The sequence below is a fragment of the Bos indicus genome, chromosome 21, assembly GCF_029378745.1.
Source record: "Bos indicus isolate NIAB-ARS_2022 breed Sahiwal x Tharparkar chromosome 21, NIAB-ARS_B.indTharparkar_mat_pri_1.0, whole genome shotgun sequence".
Taxonomy (NCBI): domain Eukaryota; kingdom Metazoa; phylum Chordata; class Mammalia; order Artiodactyla; family Bovidae; genus Bos; species Bos indicus.
Genome location: NC_091780.1, coordinates 48,065,968 through 48,092,573, shown reverse-complemented (window position 1 = coordinate 48,092,573; position 26,606 = coordinate 48,065,968). Strand labels below are relative to the sequence as shown.

The following is a 26,606-nucleotide window of genomic DNA, read 5'->3' as shown; positions in this document are numbered from 1 at the left end:
AGAAGCAGCAACAACAAACCCTGAAAGTTGAGTGGATGAAAAGGATACCCTGAAGTGCTATATTATAATATTCAAAGTGACTACTTTTCAACAAAAAAATATAAGCAATGCAAAGAAAAATATGACCCATTCACAGTATAAAAAGAAATTAATAGAAATCATCCCTGAGGGCATCCAGACATCAGACAGACTTATATTCAACTATCTTAGTCAGTCAGTCAGCTCAGTTGCTCAGTCGTATCCTACTCTTTGCAACCCCATGAACCACAGCATGCCAGGCCTCCCTGCCTATCACCAACTGCCGGAGTTTACCCAAACTCATGTCCATTGAGTTGGTGATGCCATCTAACCATCTCATCCTCTGTTGTCCCCTTCTTCTCCTGCCTTCAATCCTTCCCAACATCAGGGTCTTTTCAAATGAGTCAGCTCTTCGCATCAGGTGGCCAAAGAATTGGAGTTTCAACTTCAACATCAGTCCTTCCAATGAACACCCAGGACTGATTTCCTTTAGGATAGACTGGTTGGATCTCCTTGCAGCCCAAGGGACTCTCAAGAGTCTTCTCCAGCACCAGAGTTCAAAAGCATCAATTTTTTTGCCCTCAGCCCTCTTTATTGTACAACTCTCACATCTATACGTGACTACTGGAAAAACCATAGCCTTCAGTAGATGGACCTTTGTTGGCAAAATAATGTCTCTGCTTTTTAATATGCTGTTTAGGTTGGTCATAACTTTTCTGCCAAGGAGTAAGCGTCTTTTAATTTCATGGCTGCAATCACCATCTGCAGTGATTTTGGAGCCCAAAGAAATAAAGTCAGCCACTGTTTCCCCATCTATTTACCATGAAGTGATGGGACCGGATGCCATGATCTTAGCTTTCTGAATGTTGAGTTTTAAGCCAACTTTTTCACTCTCCTCTTTCACTTTCATCAAGAGGCTCTTTAGTTCTTCTTCACTTTCTGCCATAAGGGTGGTATCAACTGCATATCTGAGGTTATTGATATTTCTGCCAGCAATCTTGATTCCAGTGTGTGCTTCATCGAGCCCAGTGTTTCTCATGATGTACTCTGTATATAGCTTAAATAAGCAGGGTGACAATATACAGCCTTGATGTACTGCTTTTCCTATCTGGAACCAGTCTGTTGTTCCATGTACAGTTCTAACTATTGCTTCCTGACCTGCATATAGGTTTCTCAAGAGACAGGTCAGGTGGTCTGGTATGCCCATCTCTTTCAGAATTTTCCAGTTTACTGTGATCCACATAGTCAAAGGCTTTGGCACAGTCAATAAAGCAGAAATAGATGTTTTTCTGGAACTCTCTTGCTTTTTCCATGATCCAGCGGATGTTGGCAATTTGATCTCTGGTTCCTCTGCCTTTTCTAAAACCAGCTTGAACATCTGGAAGTTCATGGTTCACACATTGCTGAAGCCTGGCTTGGAGAATTTTGAGCATTACTTTACTAGTGTGTGAGATGAGTGCAATTGCGCGGTAGTTTGAGCATTCTTTGGCATTGCCTTTCTTTGGGATTGGAATGAAAACTGACCTTTTCCAGTCCTATGGCCACTGCTGAGTTTTCCAAATTTGCCGGCATATTGAGGGCAGCACTTTCACAGCATCATCCATCAGGATTTGGAATAGCTCAACTGGAATTCCATCACCTCCACTAGCTTTGTTCGTAGTGATGCTTTCTAAGGCCCACTTGACTTCACATTCCAGGATGTCTGGCTCTAGGTGAGTGATCACATCATTGTGATTATCTGCGTCATTAAGATCTTTTTTGTACAGTTCTTCTGTGTATTCTTGCCACCTCTTCTTAATATCTTCTGCTTCTGTTAGGTCCATACCATTTCTGTCCTTTATCAAGCCCATCTTTGCATGAAATGTTCCCTTGGTATCTCTCATTTTCTTGAAGAGATCTCTAGTCTTTCCCATTCTGTTGTTTTCCTCTATTTCTTTGCATTGATCACTGAGGAAGGCTCTCTAATCTCTCCTTGCTATTCTTTGGAACTCTGCATTCAGATGCTTATATCTTTCCTTTTCTCCTTTGCTTTTCGCTTCTCTTCTTTTCACAGCTATTTGTAAGGCCTCCCCAGACAGCCATTTTACTTTTTTGCATTTCTTTTCCATGGAGATGGTCTTGATCCCTGTCTCCTGTACAATGTCACGAACCTCATTCCATAGTTCATCAGGCACTCTATCTATCAGATCTAGGCCCTTAAATCTATTTCTCACTTCCACTGTATAATCATAAGGGATTTGATTTGGGTCATACCTGAATGGTCTAGTGGTTTTCCCTACTTTCTTCAATTTCAGTCTGAATTTGGCAATAAGGAGTTCATGATCTGAGCCACAGTCAGCTCCTTGGTCTTGTTTTTGTTGACTGTATAGAGCTTCTCCATCTTTGGCTGCAAAGAATATAATCAATCTGATTTCGGTGTTGACCATCTGGTGATGTCCATGTGTAGAGTCTTCTCTTGTGTTGTTGGAAGAGGGTGTTTATTATGACCAGTGCATTTTCTTGGCAAAACTCTGTTAGTCTTTGCCCTGCTTCATTCCGTATTCCAAGGCCAAATTTGCCTGTTACTCCAGGTGTTTCTTGACTTCCTACTTTTGCATTCCAGTCCCCTATAATGAAAAGAACATCTTTTTTGGGTGTTAGTTCTAAAAGGTCTTATAGGTCTTCATAGAACCGTTCAACTTCAGCTTCTTCAGCATTACTGGTTGAGGCATAGACTTGGATTACTGTGATATTGAATGGTTTGCCTTGGAAACGAACGGAGATTATTCCGTCGTTTTTGAGATTGCATCCAAGTACTGCATTTCGGACTCTTGTTGACCATGATGGCTACTCCATTTCTTCTAAGGTCTTTATACTTTGCATATTTTTGAATGCATACTTTATTTTACTGTAACAATGCTGCTGCTGCTGCTGCTGCTAAGTCACTTCAGTCGTGTCCAACTCTGTGTGACCTCATAGACAGCAGCCCACCAGGTTCCCATCCCTGGGATTCTCCAGGCAAGAACACTGGAGTGGGTTGCCATTTCCTTCTCCAATGCATGAAAGTGAAAAGTGAAAGTGAAGTTGCTCAGTCATGCCCAACTTTTCGCAACCCCATGGACTGCAGCTTACCCGGCTCCTCCATCCATGGGATTTTCCAGGCAAGAGTACTGGAGTTGGGTGCATTGCCATCTCTGATAACAATGCTAATAGACAACAAATAGGTATGTCTATATAAACGTTTTAAGCTTCCTCAAAACTAAATTTTTATTAAAAGAAAAGCAACAAAATGGAAACGAATTATGCATAATAAGGTTGGATGAATAAAGTTTAATATCCAAGTTACAATAAGAAAGAATGGAAATCTATGTCAACAGTTCTCTGTACTGAATAAATACAGATATGAAAAGAAATCCAAAGAAACAAAACACAGGTCAGTATTTTAAAAAATCGATAATGTAACTAATCTTTAGAAAATGCAAATGAAACAACTCTAAATTATCACTTTCATGCCTTTTAGGTTGAAATACTATTCTTAGGGTATAGGTAAAGATTTTAATACACTAGTAGCTCTAAAAATTGATTCACTACTTTAAAGGGCCGTCTGATGTATTTCAAGCAATTTTCTTTCCTGAGAGCATATTTCAAATTTTTTTTCAAAAACTATATCTAAAATAATTCTTACCTTGCTTGAGAATTTTGGGGATCTATATTTAACAAGGCTGTAAAATCTTGTTCAGCTGCAATCCAGTTTGCATTTTCATAGTAGAACATCCCACGTTTAAATAATGCATCTGTTCTTTTGGGATCATAAAAGATACACTACATGGGGCAGGGGGAGGAGGGAAGTCACAAAAACATATCACTTTATGAAAAAAAAATAAGCAAGAAAAGTATATAATCCCACAGGAAATTAAATAACTACAATCCTATTTTTAACTTCAGCTTACATAAAAACAAACTAAGATGCCAAAAGTTTCAGATTTGCATGTAAAGACCATGCCTTTAAGGAAATCCATTTGTAATCAAATTCTAGAAAAGGGAGGTTTTATTAAAAACAAAAACAAAATCCAGCACGTATAAGAAGCCAAGGTTTCTTCCTGCCAAAATTTTTATTAATAAAACCTCATAAGTAATTATTCAACTAGAGTAGGATTGGATTATATTGTATCTATCATAGCATTTTATTCCAATTAAAGGTGACACATATTAGACCACATTAAGGCTGACTCAATGAAATCAAATATGGATTGATTTAGCCCCTAAAATGGAGAAAAGAAATGAATTGGTATTGGCATGGCTCATTCATTTCACATTGACAAAGAAGGCAATAAACAGACTAAATCATTGTAAACTCAGTTGTAAAGTTCCTTGCCTATTGATAGTAGAGGGGAAATTGAAGCAGAGCAATTACGAAGTATTTTTAAAAGAGGAAAAAACACACTAAAGATTTTGACAGTTGACCTCAAATTGCTGCATTAGTCAATTTTTAAACTATGAATATCAGTGCTAGATAAAGGAAATGATCAGAAAAGATATTTTAACAACTTTAATATCTTCAAAAGAGATTTGTGTTCACTTCTATTCAAGAAGTTACCAAGTTATAACAATATTCTCTTGAAGCAAAAGAATGTCAAGTATGTGGCTAATCATTATAAATTAAGAAACAGAGTAGTTGGGAACATGAAAAGTTAAACTGTTTAAATAACTTCTCAGTTGTACTAAGAACAAGAATTTAGAATTAAAACTCAGAAGTTCAAGGTTACAATTCTGCTGCAATCAGTGGAATATCTGCCTGACTACAGACTCAAAACATAGGCTAGCAAAAATTCACTCCCTCAAGGGGTTCTCTGATATCTCCCAATCAAATATAAATTTCCCCCTATCATCAATAAATATTTCATTTATTAAGCTAAAGGCAAAGGAAAAGAGGCAAGATATACCCATTTGAATGCAGAGTTCCAAAGAATAACAAGGAAAGATAAGAAAGCCTTCCTCAGTGATCAATGAAATCAGAAAACAATAGAATGGGAAGGACTAGAGGTTTCTTCAAGAAAATCAGAGATACCTTGGGGACATTTCACGCAAAGATGGGCTCAATAAAGGACAGAAATGGTATGAACCTAACAGAGCAGAAGATACTAAGAAGAGGTGGCAAGAATACAGAGAAGAACTGTGCAGAAAAGATCTTCACTACCCAGATAAGCATGATTCTGTGATCACTCACCTAGAGCCAGACATCCTGGTATGTGAAGTCAAGTGGGCCTTAGGAAGCATCACTAAGAACAAAGCTAGTAGAGGTGATGGAATTCCAGTTGAGCTATTCCAAATCCTGAAAGATGATGCTGTGAAAGTGCTGCACTCAATATGCCAGCAAATTTGGAAAACTCAGCAGTGGCCACAGGACTGGAAAAGGTCGGTTTTCATTCCAATCCCAAGAAAGGCAATGCCAAAGAATGCTCAAACTACCGCACAATTGCACTCATCTCACACGCTAGCAAAGTAATGCTCACAATTCTCCAAGCCAGGCTTCAACAGTATGTGAACTGTGAACTTCCAGATGTTCAACCTGGATTTAGAAAAGCCAAGAGGAACCAGAGATCAAATTGCCAACACACTGTATCATCGAAAAATAAGAGAGTTCCAGAAAAACATCTGCTTCTGCTTTATTGTCTATGCCAAAGTCTTTGACTGTGTGGATCACAATAAACTGGAAAATTCTTCAAGAGATGTGAATACCAGACCACCTTACCTGCCTCCTGAGAAATCTGTATGCAGGTCAAGAAGCAACAGTTAGAACTGGACATGGAACAACAGACTGGTTCCAAATCAGGAAACAAGTATGCCAAGGCTGTATTGTCACCCTGCTTATTTAACTTATATGCAGAGTACATCATGAGAAACACTGGGCTGGATGAAGCACAAGCTGGAATCAAGATTGCCGGCAGAAATATCAATAACCTCAGATATGCAGATGACATCACCCTTATGGAAGAAAGTGATGAAAGTAAAAGAGGAAAGTGAAAAAGCTGGCTTAAAAGTCAGCATCTAAAATACTCAGATCATGGCATCTGGTCCCATCACTTCATGGCAAATAGATGGGGAAGCAATGGAAACAGTGACAGACTTTAATTTTTTGGGCTCCAAAATCACTGCAGATGGTGACTGTAACCATGAAATTAAAAGATGCTTGCTCCTTGGAAGAAAGCTATGATCAACCTAGATAGCATGTTAAAAAGCAGAGACACTACTTTGCCAACAAAGGTCCATCTAGTCAAAGCTATGGTTTTCCCAATAGTCATGTATGGATGTGAGAATTGGACTATAAAGAAAACTGAGCACCGAAGAATTGATGCTTTTGAACTGTGTTGTTGGAAAAGACTCTTGAGAGTCTCTTGGACTGCAAGGAAATTAAACCAGACTATCCTAAAGGAAATCAGTCCTGATATTCATTGGAAGGACTGATGCTAAAGCTGAAACTCCAATTCTTTGGCCACTTGATGCAAAGAACTGACTCATTAGAAAAGGCCCTGATGCTGGGAAAGATTGAGGGTGGAAGGAGAAGGGTATGACAGAGGATAAGATGCTTGGATGGCATCACTGACTCAGTGAACATGAGTTTGAGTGAGCTCTGGGAGTTGGTGATGGACAGGGAAGCCTGGAGTGCTGCAGTCCATGGGGTCGCAAAGAATCGGACATGACTGAGTGACTAAACAGAACTGATCATCTTTATTTCCATCACAGCATTCATTACAATTAGTAATTATATATTAGTATATATATTTATTTATTTAATATTTGTTCTTTATACTATAGGCTCCATGTAAGCATGAAACATGTCTGTTTTATTCACCAATATTTATCCATTTTATTACCCAGTGCCTTAGGCAATAAATATTTGTGAGTGAATGAATGAATTAATGAGCCAGTAAGCAGTCTTTGAAACCAGACAGGTTTACTACAGAAGAAAATCACCAGATCTCAGTGTCAAGAAGTGGAAAATTATTTTCTCCTCTGAAAGGAAGAAGCACTCTTCAAAGGTTTCTTTCTTCACTGCTTCATTTCGATATTTGGCAAAACTAATACAACACTGTAAAGTTTAAAAATAAAATAAAATTTAAAAAATAATAATAATAAAGTTAAAAAAAAAAAAAAAACATCCAAAGGAAGACAGCTGGAAAGTCAAGGCTCCATCAGAGTAGCCTGAATGCTCCCATACCCAACTCTGATGGAAATCCATTCATTCAAAAATATCATTGATGTATTGTTAATATCAATTCCACTAATGAATATTCTAGGATCTAATCTAAAATGAATTAATTTTGACTATATAACATATGAAAGAATTTCAACAATTTGTTATAAATTAGGATATTATGCTCTAAAATATATAAATATATTAGATAATTTGTATTTATATAATTAGGATTTTATATCATGTTCTAAAATATACAAATATATAAATGGCAGCATTATATGTAATACAGCTTACTTTAGAAAAGTCGTCAATGGCCAGCATTTTGTTTTCTTTTTCATACATCTCACCCCTCCTGAAGTACATATCAGCGTCCATGGGCCTGCACTTGATTGCCTGAGTATAATTTAGAATTGCCAAAGTAATTTCATTTTTTTCTCTGAAAATTTCTGCTCTTGAAAAATATGCATCTAAAGAAAATTAAGAGGGTAAAATTTAGTGTTACAGTCCTAAATTTTAAGAGATTAATCCTTCACCCTCTAAAAATGTAGTCTTAGAAAAATATATCTCTATTTTACTCTCTTTGTCATTTAATACTTGTTCTTTTGTTCAACAATGCAAAATTCATTTTCACAGACTGGATAAATATTTATGTTAAAAGTGCTTTCAATTTCATCAACAAAAATTACCTTTTACCTTTTTATATATCTAAAACGTCTCATAATCTTTTAATGTTCATAGTAAAAAGTTATGGACTTTTAGCAGAGATCAGCACAGAGTTAAAAAAAATATATTTATTTAGCTCGTTATATTTTAGGGGTATGTTGTGAGTGTTGGAGATACAAAGATGAATATGACATTTTCTCATTTCTCAAAAGTTCCATGCCTAGTCATTCAGCTTGATTAGAGAATAGTACATAAACACAAAGCTATCTTTTTCATCCAACTGAGAAGTTTTAAGAATGGTAAAGAATCTGCTTGCCAATGCAGGAAATTCAGGAAACACCAGTTCAATCCCAGGTTCAGGAAGATCCCCTAGAGGAAGAAATGGCAACCCACTCCAGTATTCTTGCCTAGAGAATCCTATGGATAGAGGAACTTGGTGGGCTGTAGTCTGTGGGGTCACAAAGAACTGGACACAACTGAGCAATTGAGCACTCACACATGGAAAATTACTGCAACTCTAATTCAGACTAAATTTGTGAATTATTTCTATAAAAACTGTAAGTTTATCTTACAAAATAAGCAGTAAGAAACCAATTTATTGTAATGTATACCAAAGATATTAACATTTCAAACTATGATAAATATCTTTTAAAACAACAGGATCACAAGAGTCCTATATTTACAATATCAAGAGTAAATTTAACTTAGGAAAGTTACAAACATTTGCGGAGACTTACATGTCTTGAATTATATATCTTTATACCACTAAATGACCAAAGCTTAGGTTAAGATATAACTGCACAGACAACCCACCTGCATTATTTTTATTGTATTTATTTATAAAATTCAAGTCATCCAAAGCTTCATTAATTTTGTCTTGGAAAAGATAAATGAAATGTCGGTGCCAATAGGCATTGAGGAACAATGGCTCCAAGATTATAGCCTAGAAAATAGATGTATAAATTCAATTTAAATTGATTAAGGGAAGAAAGCCTATCAACTAAACTTTCAAACATTGCTGACTTAAACAGCTTTAAGTGTGTATAGTATAATATGATGCCTCTGAATCTGTCAAAACCTAGTGTTTTTAAGGCTAATTATTTGAAAATGTCAGAATTTTCTAATCCTATAAAGTTGGCTTAAAGCTCGACATTCAGTAAACGAAGATCATGGCATCCAGTCCCACCACTTTATGGGAAATAGATGGGGAAACAGTGGAAACAGTGTCAGACTTTATTTTTGGGGGCTCCAAAATCACTGCAGATGGTGACTGCAGCCATGAAATTAAAAGATGCTTACTCCTTGGAAGGAAAGTTATGACCAACCTAGATAGCATGTTCAAAAGCAGAGACATTACTTTGCCAACAAAGGTTCGTCTAGTCAAGGCTATGGTTTTTCCTGTGGTCATGTATGGATGTGAGAGTTGGACTGTGAAGAAGGCTGAGCACCGAAGAATTGATGCTTTTGAACTGTGGTGTTGGAGAAGACTTTTGCAAGTCCCTTGGACTGCAAGGAGATCCAACCAGTCCATTCTGAAGGAGATCAGCCCTGGGATTTCTTTGGAAGGAATGATGCTAAAGCTGAAACTCCAGTACTTTGGCCACCTCATGTGAAGAGTTGACTCATTGGAAAAGACCCTGATGCTGGGAGGGATTGGGGGCAGGAGGAGAAGGGGACGACAGAGGATGAGATGGCTGGATGGCATCACTGACTCAATGAACGTGAGTCTCAGTGAACTCCGGGAGTTGGTGATGGACAGGGAGGTCTGGCGTCCTGTGATTCATGGGGTCGCAAAGAGTCGGACACGACTGAGCGACTGATCTGATCTGATCTGATATACATAATACAAGTATTCATTATTCAAAATTCTAGTAAAAGTTAATACATAATTATAAGTAAGGATAAATTGTTAGTACTATTATTTTGATTACATAAAACTTACTTCCTGTAGATCATTCATGGCACTCTGTAACTTTCCCAGTTTCCTATAAAGAGCTCCACGCCTACAATATAAAAATGCAGGATATTTCTTCTTACTATTTATTTCTTCAGTCAAAATCTCCACTTCAGACTCATAATGTTTAATGACTGCTGGAGGAAGACCACAGGTCAAAGAATCACTCAATTCTAGCTTTGTTGATTGTTTCAATATTTCAAATGAGTCTTCGTCAACAGATATTTTAACTCTCGGGGTTGTCTTCTTTTGCTTAGGCTGAGAGACCATCTCAGGAGTCCATGTTTGAGGATCATTATGTTCTAGAATTCTCTTAATTTGGGCACGTTTGTCAGAATTTAAACACAAAGGTGCACTGGGACACCGAAGTACACGTTCATAGAGTGGAATTCTGAGCAAATACTTCTTCTGTCCAGGAAGGACTCCGTGGGACACTGATCTAGTATGCAAAAGGGTGATTCTTAAATTACAGAAATATAATTTTTATAACCAATAAATCAACTCAGTGACAATTACTATTTCTCTGTTATCAAAATAAAATTACATGGTACTTTTATGTAAACCAAGTCCTTCTGTTCATTCATTTAGATCGTGTGAAGAATCTATGTTGAGGTTATGAAAGCAGAAGACTGTTATTAAAGATACAGCCTCTGTAAAGAACTGAATAAGAGGTCAGTGCTCCTTCCAGGCTTAATTTATATCCCCCCCCCAAACCAGAGGAAATCCAATCTCCGGAGAATTGAGGAGTTAAAACTTGGTGTGCAAAAGGAAATGTATCCAAATGGTTGGCAAGGACATGAACTTGAGGAAGCAGGAAGAAGCAAAGATTTTACTCCACAGCAGACCAACAAAAAGACATCCCAGACTTCATTCCAAACTTCGTAGGCTATCAATTTAGATGACATCTAATACGTTTTCAAATGCTATGTTTCTAGGATCATCTCCGCAAACTCTCCATTTCCCACACAGTTTTCATTCAGAAGCATTCACTGTATGCTGGTGCTGTTATAGCCACGTGAGAGAACAAACACACTCTATTGGAAGGAAAAAAAATTAAACACCATCATTTCATAAATATTTACCAAGTGTGTACTATGAGAAAGGCCTGTGCTAAAGGAAAGGGAATAAAAGTGAGAAAAGTCAGTATCCTTCTGCTTCCTTACTCGGTGACACTCCTCACCCCTCTCCACACTTCAGTGCAAGCCTCCATCATCTCTTCAGTCTAGAGTACAATAACATCTTAAATCCCTGCTTGTACTCTTGGTCTCATCCATTCTCCACATGGCAGCCAGCATATTTTGTTTTTTTTTTTAAACAAATGTAAATTAGATCATGTCACTCCCTCCAAGAGCTTTCCCTAGTACCTAGAATACAAATCAAGCTTTTCATCATAGCCTGCAAGACAACACGATGAGACCCCAGCAAATATCTCTAATAACACTACTCTCTAGCCTCCCACTGTTCTAGGCTTAGGGCAAGCCTCAAAGCCATTCCATTTTCCAGTCCTTCAGAGTGGCTGACTCCTTCTCAATTCCTATTTCTGGTCAAAGGACACCCTGGAAAGACCATCTGTGCCAAATAGATTTCGTTTCCACCTCTACATTTATCTCTATTCTCTATCTTGTCCTTTGCCCTGGAGTACTAGTCTATACAGACTATATACATAGGAATACTTGCTTTCTTCTAATCAAGTATGTTCAGTTAGGAGCCCTGAAAAGAGAGTTCAAGCAAAGTCATAGTATTTATTCCTCCCGGCCCCTCCTGAAAGGTTGCCTCAAACTGGCTGTGATCTTTGACCAAAGTTCACTACTTCTTTCAAGGAAATCCTTTCCATAAAATTCCTTTCTTCCAGGTTCTAGTAATCATTCTCTCTTTTTGTCCTCTCATACTGAGGGGTAGAGACTGGCTCTATTATTTCTAGCCCCAGGATAGCACTCTAGCATTTTTGATTTCCTTATGCCCACATCTTTGTAAAATGCCCTTTGTTATACCTCTCTATAATTATTCTAAATTGAGAGTGCTATCTGTTTACTTCTGAGACCCTGACTGATAAATTAATTGGCACCAGAGATGGGCCCAGGAAAAGCTACGGTTTATAGTCAAAGCTATGGTTTTTCCAGTAGTCATGTATGGATGTGAGAGTTGGACCATAAAGAAGGCTGAGCACTGAAGAATTGATGTTTTTGAACTGTGGCATTGGAGAAGACTCTTGGGAGTCCCTTGGACTGCAAGGAGATTCAATCAGTCCATCCGAAAGGAAATCAGTCCTGAATATTCACTGGAAGGACAGATGCTAAAGCTAAAGCTCCAATACTTTGGCCACCTGATGTGAAGTGCCGACTCATTAGAAAAGACCCTGAGGCTGGAAAAGATTGAAGGCAGGAGGAGAAGGGGACGACAGAGGACAAGATGGTTGGATGGCATCACCAACTCAAGGGACATGAGTCTGAGCAAGCTCCGGGGTATGGTGAAGGACAGGGAAGCCGGGTGTGCTGCAGTCCATGGGGTTGCAAAGAGTCAGACATGACTGAGCGACTGAAAACCAGAGACGGACCCAGGAAATATACATACAAAAGGATCCTTCAATGAGTGAATTATAAAACTAAAGCCCAAACCATAATATATTTCTTAAGCTATAACAAATGTTGATTAAATGAGACCTTTCAAGAATCTTTGGAGGCTTGGATAACTCATCATACACCAGTGTAAGTTTACTGAGTCTCAGTCCTTTCCTCCGCCTCATCTTCTTTTTCTTGGGATAAACAATGTAAGTAATGCCAGCTTGTCGAGATGCTTCAATGAGAGTGAAAGACAGGTCTCTTGAACCATATCTGCAGTGCATGTAGTCTAAGATAGAATCTATATTTTCTTTCTCAGAGACAGATTCCTTAGTTTCTTTTTGCTCAGTCATCCAACGCTCCAACTCCTTTGCTTTTTGAAGCATCACCTCTTTTATATTGCTTTTCATGTCATCCTGAAACTCTGATAGAACTACGGTCTCCTCCTTATTCAACTCAACTGCAGATTTTACTCTCTTATTCATAAGGAAACAAAAAATTGAAAAATATAAAATCAATTTAGTTGCTATACATTTAAAATTAATTCAGTTATAATTACTGTTAATTTAATTTGGTCACCATTGAAAAATTTCAAATCATCTATTCTTGATGTATTTCAAGTGAGCTTATAAGTTAACAGTGGGTTAGTTAAAGCAAAGTACAATAATTTGGTCACATGACATCTCATTAGCTATATAAAAATAACGCCATAAAGTAGATATGAATTGTGATTTTATATATTCTTAATTTAAAGAGAATGCTCTTTACATATCCAAATAAAGTATGTGCTCTACTTTTAATTTAATGCAAAAAAATGGTGAGTGAAATGAAACTTGCTAAGTCATATCCAACTCTTTGCCACCCATGGACTATACAGTCCATGGAATTCTCCAGGCCAGAATACTGGAGTGTGTAGCCGTTCCCTTCCCCAGGGGGTCTTTCCAACCCAGGGATTGAACCCAGGTCTCCCACATTGCAGGTGGATTCTTTACCTGCTGAGCCACCAGAGAAGCCCAGGAATACTGAAATGGATAGCCTAGCCCTTCTCTTGCAGATCTTCCCAACCCAGGAATCAAACCAGGGTCTCCTGCATTGCAGGCAGAGCAAAAATTACTAAAATGCCTCACCTTATTACATCAGTTTGTAAGTCTATTTTCAAAAGCACCTTAATAACACAGAATTCCTATACTTAATATTCAATTATTTTCAATTCAATATTTATAGGCTTACATAACAGAATTTCAACCTAACATTCATTTTATCTAATCATTAGAGAATCAATTTTCAATAATAATATTATTACAATACATTAATGAATTATTTATAATAATTATGCATTAGTACTTGAAACTCTAACAACATTCATTACAAATAAAAGAGAGATTAGCTCCAATCCTTTGATATACCATTTCTTGCCCATTGAGCTACTGTCAATAAATAATTGCATTTAATTTTGCTAGTAAATAATTCATTACAGAAATATTTTTCTTAATAGTGAATATAGACCCAAATTCCAAACCCAAATAACAATTCCATACAAGCTAGTTGTATATTTTAAGATGTACTAAAATAGAGATATTGACCTTCTCTGTGACTTACTATATATACTAACCCCATGTCAAGAAACTGTATTTAACTCAATATGAACTTAGAACAGAGAAATACCAATTATAGAACATATGTATGTGTACATATATATATATGTACATATATATACACATATGTATATGTGTATATATATGTGTATATATATGTACATATGTATATATGTGTGTGTATATATATACACATATATGTGTATATATATATATATCAAAAAATAAACACATATGTATGTACCAAGAAAAAGTGGAATATTCCTGAAAAAAGTAAAACATTAAATTATTCTTCAAATAATTTTTCTGGCCGCTTCTCTCTTCTCCTTCTGGGACCTTTATAATGTGAATGCTATTCTGCCTGATGTTGTACCAGAGGTCCTTTAAGGTAGCCTCACTTTTTAAAATTCTTTTTTCATTTTGCTGCCTAACAGTGATCTCTGTTGCTTTTCCTTCTTGCTTGTCAATTCATGCTTCTCCTTCATTCAGAGATTTAAAAATGGTGCCCACCAGCACATCTGAAGTCCCAACAGGTTTCTGCCTCTCCAGCAGCTGCTTTAATTTCAGGAAGTAGGTGTCCCACACTTATAATCTATGCTTTAAAACGGTGAGCCCACCTTGCAGTCCTGGCACACCAGGGAACCAGGTCACGAGGAAGGGAGGGCTTCATGTACTCCCACCATTTCTTCCACCTTCAGTCTCTACACCTTCTGCAGAGCTTCCAACAGTGCAACATTGGGACAGAACATCTGGAGTTTCACAACTGGGAGCCACTATGAGGAGGGCCCACGGAAGAATATACCATTTTCAGTGGAAAACAAGTGGAGGTTACTAACTATGATAACTTTGGGTCTGGATTTGCTGAACCTTTCTTTACAGTAAGACACCAACTTCTTAAGAAGTAATCCATGAGACAGACATGCAGAGGAGCATATTAAGAGGTGCAATCTCTGAAAAAAGGATTAAACTCTCGAACTCAGCATCCTAGATATGTTTGTAAATAAACTTACAGCATAAAACAAACTGTGAGCTCAATGCAAATGGTAGAGCAACATATAAGTGACTTGACTTATAATATACCAAGTGAAGTCAGGTTTTCCCTTGTGGCTCAGCTGGTAAAGAATCACCTGCAATGCAGGAGACGTGGGTTCGATCCCTGGGTTGGGAAGATCCCCTGGAGAAGGGAAAGGCTACCCACTCCGGTATTCTGGCCTGGAGAACTCCAGTGGGGTCACAGAGTCGGACACGACTAAGCGACTTTCACTTTCACTTTTCACTTTCAAGTAAAGTCAAGTATGACTATGAGACACTTCCAAGAGATGCTGAAAACCTTAAATTGGCACTACGCACAGCAATCTTACAGAGGCCACCAAATCCTCAGTTAAATCCAAAATTTCAATCAACTCTGTATGAATCAAGTGATCATGCTATTTTAGGAAAGCAAACAAAAAGCATAGGTGGTAATTATTACTAGAAATGTGAACATTTCCTTTCAATAACAAAAACTGAAAAATTATCGTACCTTTAATTCAGTAGACTGTGTGCTGAAACGTTTTTGGATATTTTCAAATGATGCAGCTTTTCTCAGGAAAAAAAGCTGTAAAATAGTCAAATGACAAATATACATTGACTCTACATACTATTTGGTAAACTAAAATATCAGATGACAATTGGCTAGTGATAACTGAGTAAATTAGAGTAAATGCAAAAATACTAATTAAAATACAGGTTCTTACTGATTTTGAAATCACTATGTTCACACATAGGGTCAGAACTTAAAATCCATCAATTTAGTAGTAGTTGAGTAGTTTAGTTGCTCAGTCGTGTCTGACTCTTTGCGACCCCATGGACTGCAGCATGCCAGGCTTCCCTGTCCATCACCAACTCCCAGAGTTTACCCAAACTCATCTCCGTTGAATCCAACCATCTCATTCTCTGTGATCCCGTTCTCCTCCCACCTTCAATCTTTCCCAGCAACAGGGTCTTTTCAAATGAGTCAGTTTTTCCCATCAGGTGGCCAAAGTATTGGAGTTTCAGCTTCAGCATCAGTGCTTCCAATGAATATTCAGGACTGATTTCCTTTCAGATGGACTGGTTAGATCTCCTTTCTGTTTAAGGGACTCTCAAGAGTCTTTTCCAACAACACAGTTCAATTCTTTGGCACTCAACTTTCTTTATAGTCCAACTCTCACATCCATACATGACTACTGGAGATGGATCTTTGTTGGCAAAGTAATCTCTCTGCTTTTTAATACGCTGTCTATATTGGTCATAACTTTTTTTCCAAGGAGCAAGCATCTTTTAATTTCATGGCTGCTGCTGCTAAGTCGCTTCAGTCGTGTCTGACTCTGTGTGACCCCATAGACGGCAGCCCACCAGGCTCCGCTGTCCCTGGGATTCTCCAGGCAAGAACACTGGAGTGGGTTGCCATTTCCTTATCCAATTTCATGGCTGCATTCACACAAATATTACTTACCATGAGAACTAGTACACTTAAAGAGTTGGGAAGTACTACCACACCAGGTAGGGTGGAAAGTACGAAAAACTAACATGTTTCAGGTATGATGGTGGAAAAAGACATAAAGTAGTAACTATAATTCACAGCAGCTGTAACAGTGACTGTAAGGATAGCATGAATCAGGTGTAAAGAGAGCACAGGAGAGGCAGAGGTCAATTCAGAATGAGAAGGAACCTGGCTTGACCAGCTAGAAGAGGTACCATTAGGGCCAGGCTGTGAAAGGTAGTGACATTTTCTCTATGTGACTGAGGATGGGTTGAGAACATGCCAGGCCAACGCAATAGCCTAAATAAGCAGAGAAGTGTCAAAGTTCTGGGATGTTAGTCCCCAAGGACTCTGGTGCAAGCAGAGAACAGAGTACATGGAGGTTACATGGAAGCAGAGGCACAATAGGAGGTAAGACAGAAAATATAGCTGAGGCCACGTTATGAGACTTAGAGAAGCACTCTGACTTTGATAGGTGATGTTATTCAGTTTGTTGAGATTGAGTGATGTAATTACACCTGTGTTTTAAGAATATTGCAAGGGGCAACAGGGAGGTTAGATTAGAAACAGCTATTAAAAACGGGAATACCTGACAGGTTAGGTACAAGTAATGCTACTACAGTAGTCCATGCATTTCAAACTAGAAAGTGTCATTTGTTGGTTCAATTAATTTTTATGTGATGGTCACTGTTCTAGGTGCTGTGGATAAAAAACAAGAATGATATGACCTCCATATCATTCAGACTGATGAGAAATAAAAAGCTCAAACATACATAAGGACAAATATTTAATAAGAAATAGTTATCTATATTAAAATAGCAAAAGTGATCTACACTAAATAGAAACATTACCTCAAAAAAATATATCACCTGACTATACGGGGAATACAGAAAGAGGTACAGAACCATATTAACCTAGTGTAATTGACTAGAACAGGGATCTGATTTGTCCCAAGTTAACAAAGACTCTCTACTCTGTGGCACTCAGCATCCTAAGATATCATCAAGGGGAGTAGAGGGCTGGAGGCCTTAAGGAAAGAAAAATAAAACCATTTCCTCTTTGTCCCTTATAAAGTTCAGGATATTTATAAAGCCAGTGATATAAACTTCATACCTGTCTTCTTCCCTCAATCGCTGTCTCTTTTCTCTCCAACTGTGTTTATCATTTAGTTATTTTACTTAGATACACTTTAGTGACTATAAAATCATGGGCACAAATCCAGTCATCACTTAGAGAATTCAGTGTTACTCTGTTTCATAGCCATAAACAATCCCCTCCCCTCATTTGGTAAAAAGATTCATCAGCATGTTCTTTTGATCATTTAAGACCTGGGCAAGCAGTGACAAATGATGGAAAAAATAGACATTGTAGGAATTTCAGTAGAACTCACAGCAGATATCCTACTACTGATTAGTAAATGACATATTCTGAGTGTCATAAAGACAGCATATTTGAAAAAGAGGAAATATGTCCTCTGCAAACATTCTGGTCAATGCACTGAGGCATTTCCCAGAATGAGGAAACGTCAAGAAATTACTTGTGAAATCACTAGAAATAATATCTACACTGCAGGAAGACAAAGACACCAACCCATAAGTTAGACTAAAAATTATACTTACCCTGGAACTTCTCCTATGCTGATTTAAAGTAATGACACTTTCCTTGCTTTCAGATGTAAATTTCTCAATTAAAATTCTGCCTGTTTGTGCACTCTGTGATAAAAGAAAGATAACAGTTTTAAACTATATAGTAGAATACTTCTAATTCAGAGCCTATGATTACTGTTGTTACATACTAAAACGTTATTACCAAAAGAGCAATACATAGGAAAGTATAATTCTAGAAAAAAAAACATAGATCAAACTCCAGCTGCAGCCCTAGTATTTGGCTAAAACCCACAATATGGCTTTGGCACTGGACCTTAGCCAAACCGATACTTCCACATTATTTCTTACACTCTTGGACTCAGGACAATCAATGATCCTGTGACCTCATAGAGTGGTATTGAAGCTCTTCAGCATATTAACATCAGGATTATGAACAAAACATGCTATTTAGAGCTATTATCAATATGTGACTATTCACTGACAAATACAAGCAAACATTCCAGTATCAACTGGAATGAAAATTTCCTTAAATGCTTTATGGTTTGAATTGTATCAGTCAGTTAGATTATATATATATTTATTGCTGCAACGCAAACTGCTGCAATAGTTATAGTTATTATTAAATGTGCTACTTATCTATCTTGTAACCAGTGATTTGGATATATAGAAACAACTCGAAGACCTAAGTTCCATAGGATTCATGGTGAAGTAAACCATGCTGCTGCTTTGTTTGATGAAATTTTTACATCTCAATTCAGTTCAGTCACTGAGTCGTGTCCGACTCTTTGCAACCCCATGAATCGCAGCACGCCAGGCCTCCCTGTTTATCACCAACTCCCGGAGTTCACTCAGACTCACGTTCATCGAGTCAGTGATGCCATCCAGCCATCTCATCCTCTGTCATCCCCGTCTCCTCCTGCCCCCAATCCCTCCCAGCATCAGAGTCTTTTCCAATGAGTCAACTCTTCGCATGAGGTGGCCAAAGTACTGGAGTTTCAGCTTCAGCATCATTCCCTCCAAAGAAATCCCAGGGCTGATCTCCTTCAGAATGGACTGGTTGGATCTCCTTGCAGTCCAAGGGACTCTCAAGAGTCTTCTCCAACACCACAGTTCAAAAGCATCAATTCTTCGGCGCTCAGCCTTCTTCACAATCCAACTCTCATATCCATACATGACCACAGGAAAAACCATAGCCTTGACTAGATGGACCTTTGTTGGCAAAGTAATGTCTCTGCTTTTCAATATGCTATCTAGGTTGGTCATAACTTTCCTTCCAAGGAGTAAGCGTCTTTTAATTTCACGGCTGCAGTCACCATCTGCAGTGATTTTGGAGCCCAAAAAAATAAAGTCTGACACTGTTTCCACTGTTTCCCCATCTATTTCCCATGAAGTGATGGGACCCGATGCCATGATCTTCGTTTTCTGAATGTTGAGCTTTAAGCCAACTTTTTCACTCTCCACTTTCACTTTCATCAGAGGCTTTTTAGTTCCTCTTCACTTTCTGCCATAAGGGTGGTGTCATCTGCATATCTCAGGTTATTGATATTTTTCCCGGCAATCTTGATTCCAGCTTGTGCTTCTTCCAGCCCAGCATTTCTCATGATGTACTCTGCATATAAGTTAAATAAGCAGGGTGACAATATACAGCCTTGACGTACTCCTTTTCCTATTTGGAACCAGTCTGTTGTTCCATGTCCAGTTCTAACTGTTGCTTCCTGACCTACATACAGATTTCTCAAGAGGCAGGTCAGGTGGTCTGGTATGCCCATCTCTTTCAGAATTTTCCACAGTTTACTGTGATCCACACAGTAAAAGGCTTTGGCATAGTCAATAAAGCAGAAATAGATGCTTTTCTGGAACTCTCTTGCTTTTTCCATGATCCAGCAGATGTTGGCAATTTGAACTCTGGTTCCGCTGCCTTTTCTAAAACCAGCTTGAACATCAGAAAGTTCAGGGTTCACATATTGCTGAAGCCTGGCTTGGAGAATTTTGAGCATTACTTTACTAGCGTGTGAGATGAGTGCAATTGTGCAGTAGTTTGAGCATTCTTTGGCATTGCCTTTCTTTGGGATTGGAATGAAAACTGACCTTTTCCAGTCCTATGGCCACTGCTGAATTTTCCAAACCTGCTGGCATATTGAGTGCAGCACTTTCACAGCATCATCTTTCAGGATTTGGAAGAGCTCTCTGGAATTCCATCACCTCCACTAGCTTTGTTCTTAGTGATGCTTTCTAAGGCCCACTTGACTTCACATTCCAGGATGTCTGGCTCTAGGTGAGTGATCACATTATCGTGATTATCTGGGTCGTGAAGACCTTTTTTGTACAGTTCTTCTGTGTATTCTTGCCTCCTCTTCTTAATATCTTCTGCTTCTGTCAGTCCATACAATTTCTGTCCTTTATCGAGCCCATCTTTGCATGAAATGTTCCCTTGGTATCTCTCATTTTCTTGAAGAGATCTCTCATCTTTCCCATTCTGTTGTTTTCCTCTATTTCTTTGCATTGATTGCTGAGGAAGGCTTCCTTATCTCTCCTTGCTATTTTTTGGAACTCTGCATTCAGATATTTATATCTTTCCTTTTCTCCTTTGCTTTTCGCTTCTCTTCTTTTCACAGCTATTTGTAAGGCCTCCTCAGACTGCCATTCGGCTTTTTTGCATTTCTTTTCCATGGAGATGGTCTTGATCCCTGTCTCCTGTACAATGTCATGAACCTCATTCCATAGTTCATCAGGCACTCTATCTATCAGATCTAGGCCCTTAAATCTATTTCTCACTTCCACTGTATAATCATAAGGGATTTGATTTGGGTCATACCTGAATGGTCTAGTGGTTTTCCCTACTTTCTTCAATTTCAGTCTGAATTTGGCAATAAGGAGTTCATGATCTGAGCCACAGTCAGCTCCTTGGTCTTGTTTTTGTTGACTGTATAGAGCTTCTCCATCTTTGGCTGCAAAGAATATAATCAATCTGATTTCGGTGTTGACCATCTGGTGATGTCCATGTGTAGAGTCTTCTCTTGTGTTGTTGGAAGAGGGTGTTTGTTATGACCAGTGCATTTTCTTGGCAAAACTCTATTAGTCTTTGCCCTGCTTCATTCCGTATTCCAAGGCCAAATTTGCCTGTTATTCCAGGTGTTTCTTGACTTCCTACTTTTGCATTCCAGTCCCCTATAATGAAAAGGACATCTTTTTTGGGTGTTAGTTCTAAAAGGTCTTATAGGTCTTCATAGAACCGTTCAACTTCAGCTTCTTCAGCATTACTGGTTGGGGCATAGACTTGGATTACTGTGATATTGAATGGTTTGCCTTGGAAACAAACAGAGATCATTCTGTCGTTTACTAGCATTTAAAAAATTTAAAATATTTATTCAGTAGAAAATGAACTTTTAAAAGTATCATGTAATTATTACTGAGAATGAAACAGATACAGAGAAGGCAATGGCTAATTTTAGTTATCATCAGTATTGAATTTTTGTTCATCCTCTCTGTTGTATTTTTGGAAAGTAGTTATAGCACAATGCAATGTAAGAGAATTACTGGACACTGCAGAAAGATACCTGGTCACTTTCATCATTATTCTTCAAAAACAAAGTATGTGACACACAAGGATTTTGGAATTATTTTGCCATATGCTTACACAAAATATTCAAATATGGAGGAATAGCAGCTATGACATTTTAAAAGAATGCTTTTAACAATAACAAAGACAAAAACCTTAACACTGTGTTTTATATCAAAACAGCAGAACTAACAATCAATGGCTGCTTTGTAAAAAGACAATATGGTTCATATGTTGGAACCTATCAGTATATTACTCCTACCAGCATGCCTTGAGAGGACAATTACAGTAGTGCTTACATATATGTGATGTAAAAATTCTGCTCTATTACAGGAATATTGCTACAATTAGTATGTGTGCAATAAAAGCTGGGATGCAGATGGAAATGGAAACAGTTTTGCTACCTTAAAAGTCAATTATGACTTCTACTTCTAACTATGGCAGGCTAGGTAATTCTAGGAGATCAAACTAGTCAATTCTATAGGAAGTCATCCCTGAATATTCATTGGAAGGACTGATGCTGAAGCTCCAATACTTTGGCTATCTGATGTGAAAAGCCGACTCACTGGAAAAGACCCTGATGCTGGGAAAGATTGAGGGCAGGAGGAGAAGGGTGCAACAAAGGATGGTTGGATAGCATCACTGACTCAATGGACATGAGTTTGTAGCAAACTCTGGGAGATGGTGAAGGACAGAGAAGCATGACACACTACAGTCCATGGAGTCACATAGAGTTGAACAAACTTAGCAACTGAACAATGAACAGCAACAAGCAATTCTTCTGAGAACAACTAGAAAGCATGTATTATGACAAAGGTAATCTTCAAAGCATCAGAGCTAATAATATGATGAAGAGATACTGGGCAAAAAATATAGGAGAAAATCCAAAAACCTGAAAAGGTAAACCCAGTATTCAAAGATGCTTTTGTTCACAAAATGTTTGCCAAAACAGTTGCAAATCTGAGCTGCATATGTGCAACTTTAAGGGGCAAGGGTGACAGACAGGCAAGCCCAGAGTCTCCCTGAAGTATGGAAACTGATTTTATATATATACAATATACAGGTATCCAAGGCTACAAGGATATTACAGGGTTATACCCTAAGACAGGAATGAATGGATGTAAATCAGCATTTGTGTAGACTTGCAGCCTAGGCTCTGTACACAGGTGTTCAAAGAAACTCAAGCCTCAACCTCAATTTTAGGTTGAACTGTACAGATCTCAAGTTCTGACAAAAAATTTTCTCTAGAGGAAGAACTGCCATTCTAGGTCTCAAATATTTACTAAAAATAATGTTCTAAATACAATGATAAACATTTAAAGACAAGTACCCAAAAATACAAAACTCCAGAATGTAATAGAGAAAACAGATAAATTCTAAAAGGAATATAAAACCAAAGTTAAACATGCAGAGAACAAGTTAAACAGTATTATTAGACACAACTGAAGAATTTATGAACCTGAACTATAAGACAGATCAGAAGAAATTGTACAGGATCCAGTATCAAGGGGGGAAAAAGTAGTTAATACATGTTATTAAAGACCCAGAAAATGAAGGACAGAATAGAGGCAAAATGTGAAGAAACAGTAACTAAAAAATTTCCATAGCTGATGAAAGATATCAAACCACAGATTCAAAGATCCCAATCATTCCAAAATATAATAAATAAGAAGAAATCTCCAACTAGACACACCATACTGAAACTTCATGGAAGAAAAAAGAACAGCTTAAAAGTAAAAGGGGGGAGGCAGAGAATTTATTATCAAAGGGTTCTTTGATTTACTATCAAAGAACCTTCAAAGGGTTCATATTTAAGAATCAATTCTCAGTAGCAAGAGTGGATACCAGAAAACTGTGAGACATCATTAGTGTGCTAAAAATAAGTATCTGCAATAATATTATCACAAAGTAAAATATACCTCAAGCATGAAGTAAAATAAAGGCATTTAAAACAAAGAAAAAAACAGAATTTTTACCAACTGTAGACCTACTTCCCTTAAAGCAAATTCTAAAAGATATATTCTAGTAGAAGGCAAAATGATTCCAGACAGAAAGGTCTGAGATGCTTGAAAAGTAGAAAGGAAAAAAGAGAGAGATAAATTCATGGGTAAAATCTAAGGATTATTGCATAAAATGATAAGAATAATATCTTCTGAATTTTAAAAGATAAGGATCTAAAAATGTATCAAAGTAAGAGCACATTAAATCAAGAAAGAGTAAATGGAATAACAAGTTTTCAAATAATTGCATTTTCCTTGAAGAGTATAAAGGTATTGATTAATATTAGATATTGATAAATTAAACATGTATGTTCTAGGGAGACCACCATAGGAATAAGAAACAATATATATAACTTCCAAAACAGGGATAATAAAATATAATTTATCCAAATAGTTAAAAATAAAATCAGAATATATTATACTCAGACCACCGAAATTTTTTTAAAAGGAATAACAAAAAAAGACAAATTTAAGAAAAGAAATAAAAAGAATATAAAACAAACAAAAGGCAATATCTAGCTTATGAATTTGCAGACAAAGAAGGGGACTGTAACATTTTGGCAAATTTGCTATGTAAACAGTACTAAATTTGTCATTGTACAATGAAGTTTCATTTTGATTTCTGGGATACTGCTAACTGTTAAGACTTTGTAAATTCTTCATTTTATAATGGAAGTATCGGGAGTTGGTGATGGACAGGTAGGCCTGGCATGCTGCGATTTATGGGGTCACAAAGAGTTGGACACGACAGAGTGGCTGATCTGATCTGTTTTTTAGAACGATTGAGTAAATTGCTTAGTTTGTCCAAATTAAAAAAAAAAAAAAAAAGGCAGCATCTATAAAAAACAAAAATCAAATGGCAGGATAAAACAAAAAATACCAATAACCATAATATATGTAAATAGGTAAAATTTGCTTTTAAAAAATGAGGCACACAGATCTTTGTATCTAAATGAATTTCTCATTCAAAGGAACCAATAGTCTTTGAACAAAGGTCTGATTCCAGTTCTAGTGAATGGAAAGTGTCCTGGGCCCTCTTTCTGTACCAGAAAGTCTTGTTGGATCTTTGTCCTTCTGGTCACTGGATTTGAACAATCACCAAGAGCAATTTATTTTTGAACTAGCTTTGTAATGTGTTACTCCATTTTCAACAGTTCTAACCAAACTTCTTAAAATTGCTGCAATTTTTACTTCTGTTCAGGCAATTCTGCCTTCTCTCAGTTCCCTATATTCACACTTTTATCCACACAAAGACAGAAAAATATGTGTCCATGCTTTATAAACACACAGTTTAGTTAACACTATACTAATATCACAGATTCCTCTATTGTGTCAGTTCAGTTAGAAGCAGATGCTACCAATGGAGGATAAAGAGAGAAAGAGCAGTAGGCAGGGGTTGCCTTCAGACCATAATCCACCAACTGCGGAAGGGGAAGAGAGATTTTTAATCTTAAATTGAGGTGTAGAATTACAATGTTGTGTTAGTTTCAAATGTATAGCACAGTGATTCAGACATTGTTGCTTAGTCGCTGTCATGTCTGACCCCATGGACTGTAGCCCACCAGGCTCCTCAGTTCATGGGATTTTCCAGGCAAGGGTACTGGAGCGGGTTGCCATTTCTTTCTCCAGGGAATCTTCCCTCGTCAGGGATCATACACATGTCTCCTGCACTGTCAGGCAGATTCTTTCTTTACCTTCGAGCCACCAGAGAAGCCCATAATCATACATCAAAAACCTTGTTAAAAAAAAATTAAATGGATGGTTTTACACTAGTGTGAGTAGAGCAATTTGATGAGTAGAAAATAAAGCATCTGTACTTGAAAATAAGTGAAAAAAAGATCCCTGAAAAAAATACTAAATTAACTTCTAGAAAATTTATTCTAGGGGAAAAAGAAAATTCCCCAAATATCATTAGAAATGATAAAGAAAATAATCCAACTTTAGAAATGGAGATTAAAACTAAAGAGAGACTATATACAAACTCTGCATATAAACTTATAAATTTCAACTGAATAGATGGTTTTTTGTAAGAATATATGTTACCAATTGACTTGAGAAAAAAATATTAAGCATGAGTAACCCAAGAATTAGAAAATAAAAGGTTCTAATTGTCAAAAGTTACCTTCCCAAATAGCTCAAATGTTCCTAGACAGTGGATTCTTCCACAATTTCAAGATTATTCCTATGTTCTTTCAATTCCAGAATAATAAAAAAATGAAATGCTAACCAATTAACTTTATAAAGCAAGAATAACCTTGATAAGAGTCCAACAAAAAATACACTACATATATATTTCACTCATTAGTATATATTTTAAAAAACAATAAAATATTGCCTAACAGAATTCAATATAATATTTAAGAATAATACATCATAATCAAGTAATGCAAGGAATGTAAAGATGTTTCAATATCAACATTGACGTTGATGACCCCATTTCAAACAAAGGCATATATGGACAGAATTTCTTTATGTCTGACTTATGCTATTACCCTGGTTGTTCTTTCCCTATGATTAACTTTTTTGTCTTATTCTTTTCCATATATGTGTTATTAGTAATCTATCTAGGATCCTACGCAAATAAAATAATTCTAAATACCATTAAAACTTTATGCACAATGATGTTCATCACAGAATTATTTTAAGAGGAAAATATAAGTAGGAAGAAGAAAACGGGGAAAGGAGACAAAAAGGAAGAGGAGGAGGAAGAAAACAAACTTTTAACAATGAAAGAAAGTGGACCAAAAAGTGGACAGTAATTGTCTTGAGGGAGAAAAATAATAGACTATTTTGGTTTTCCTCTCTTGATTTTTCTACTTTGAGACTCCATGGACTGTAGCCCACCAGGCTCCTCTGTCCATGGAATTCTCCAGGCAGGAATACTGGAGTGGGTTTCCATTTGCTTCTCCAGGGGATCTTCCCAACCCACGGACTGAACCCGGGTATCCTGCATTGCAGGCAGATTCTTTACC

General features: G+C 37.2%; 1 protein-coding gene across 7 annotated transcripts in view; it reads right to left on the bottom strand.

Moving 5' to 3' along the window:
* The window catches only part of TTC6 (tetratricopeptide repeat domain 6), a 215,766-nt gene that overhangs the window by 64,167 nt on the left and 124,993 nt on the right, over nt 1-26,606 (bottom strand). For 5 of the 7 annotated variants that reach the window (XM_070775481.1, XM_019983232.2, XM_070775482.1 and 2 more), the window contains 7 exons: nt 18,088-18,180; nt 15,488-15,562; nt 12,473-12,846; nt 9,801-10,251; nt 8,672-8,801; nt 7,490-7,662; nt 3,683-3,819 (listed from right to left, as the gene is read on the bottom strand). In XM_070775481.1, coding sequence (XP_070631582.1) covers nt 3,683-3,819; nt 7,490-7,662; nt 8,672-8,801; nt 9,801-10,251; nt 12,473-12,846; nt 15,488-15,562; nt 18,088-18,180 — 1,433 coding nt within the window. Of the gene's footprint in view, nt 1-3,682; nt 3,820-7,489; nt 7,663-8,671; nt 8,802-9,800; nt 10,252-12,472; nt 12,847-15,487; nt 15,563-18,087; nt 18,181-26,606 lie in introns of those variants that run through there. The other 2 variants (XM_070775485.1, XM_070775486.1) reach the window with 2 other exon arrangements.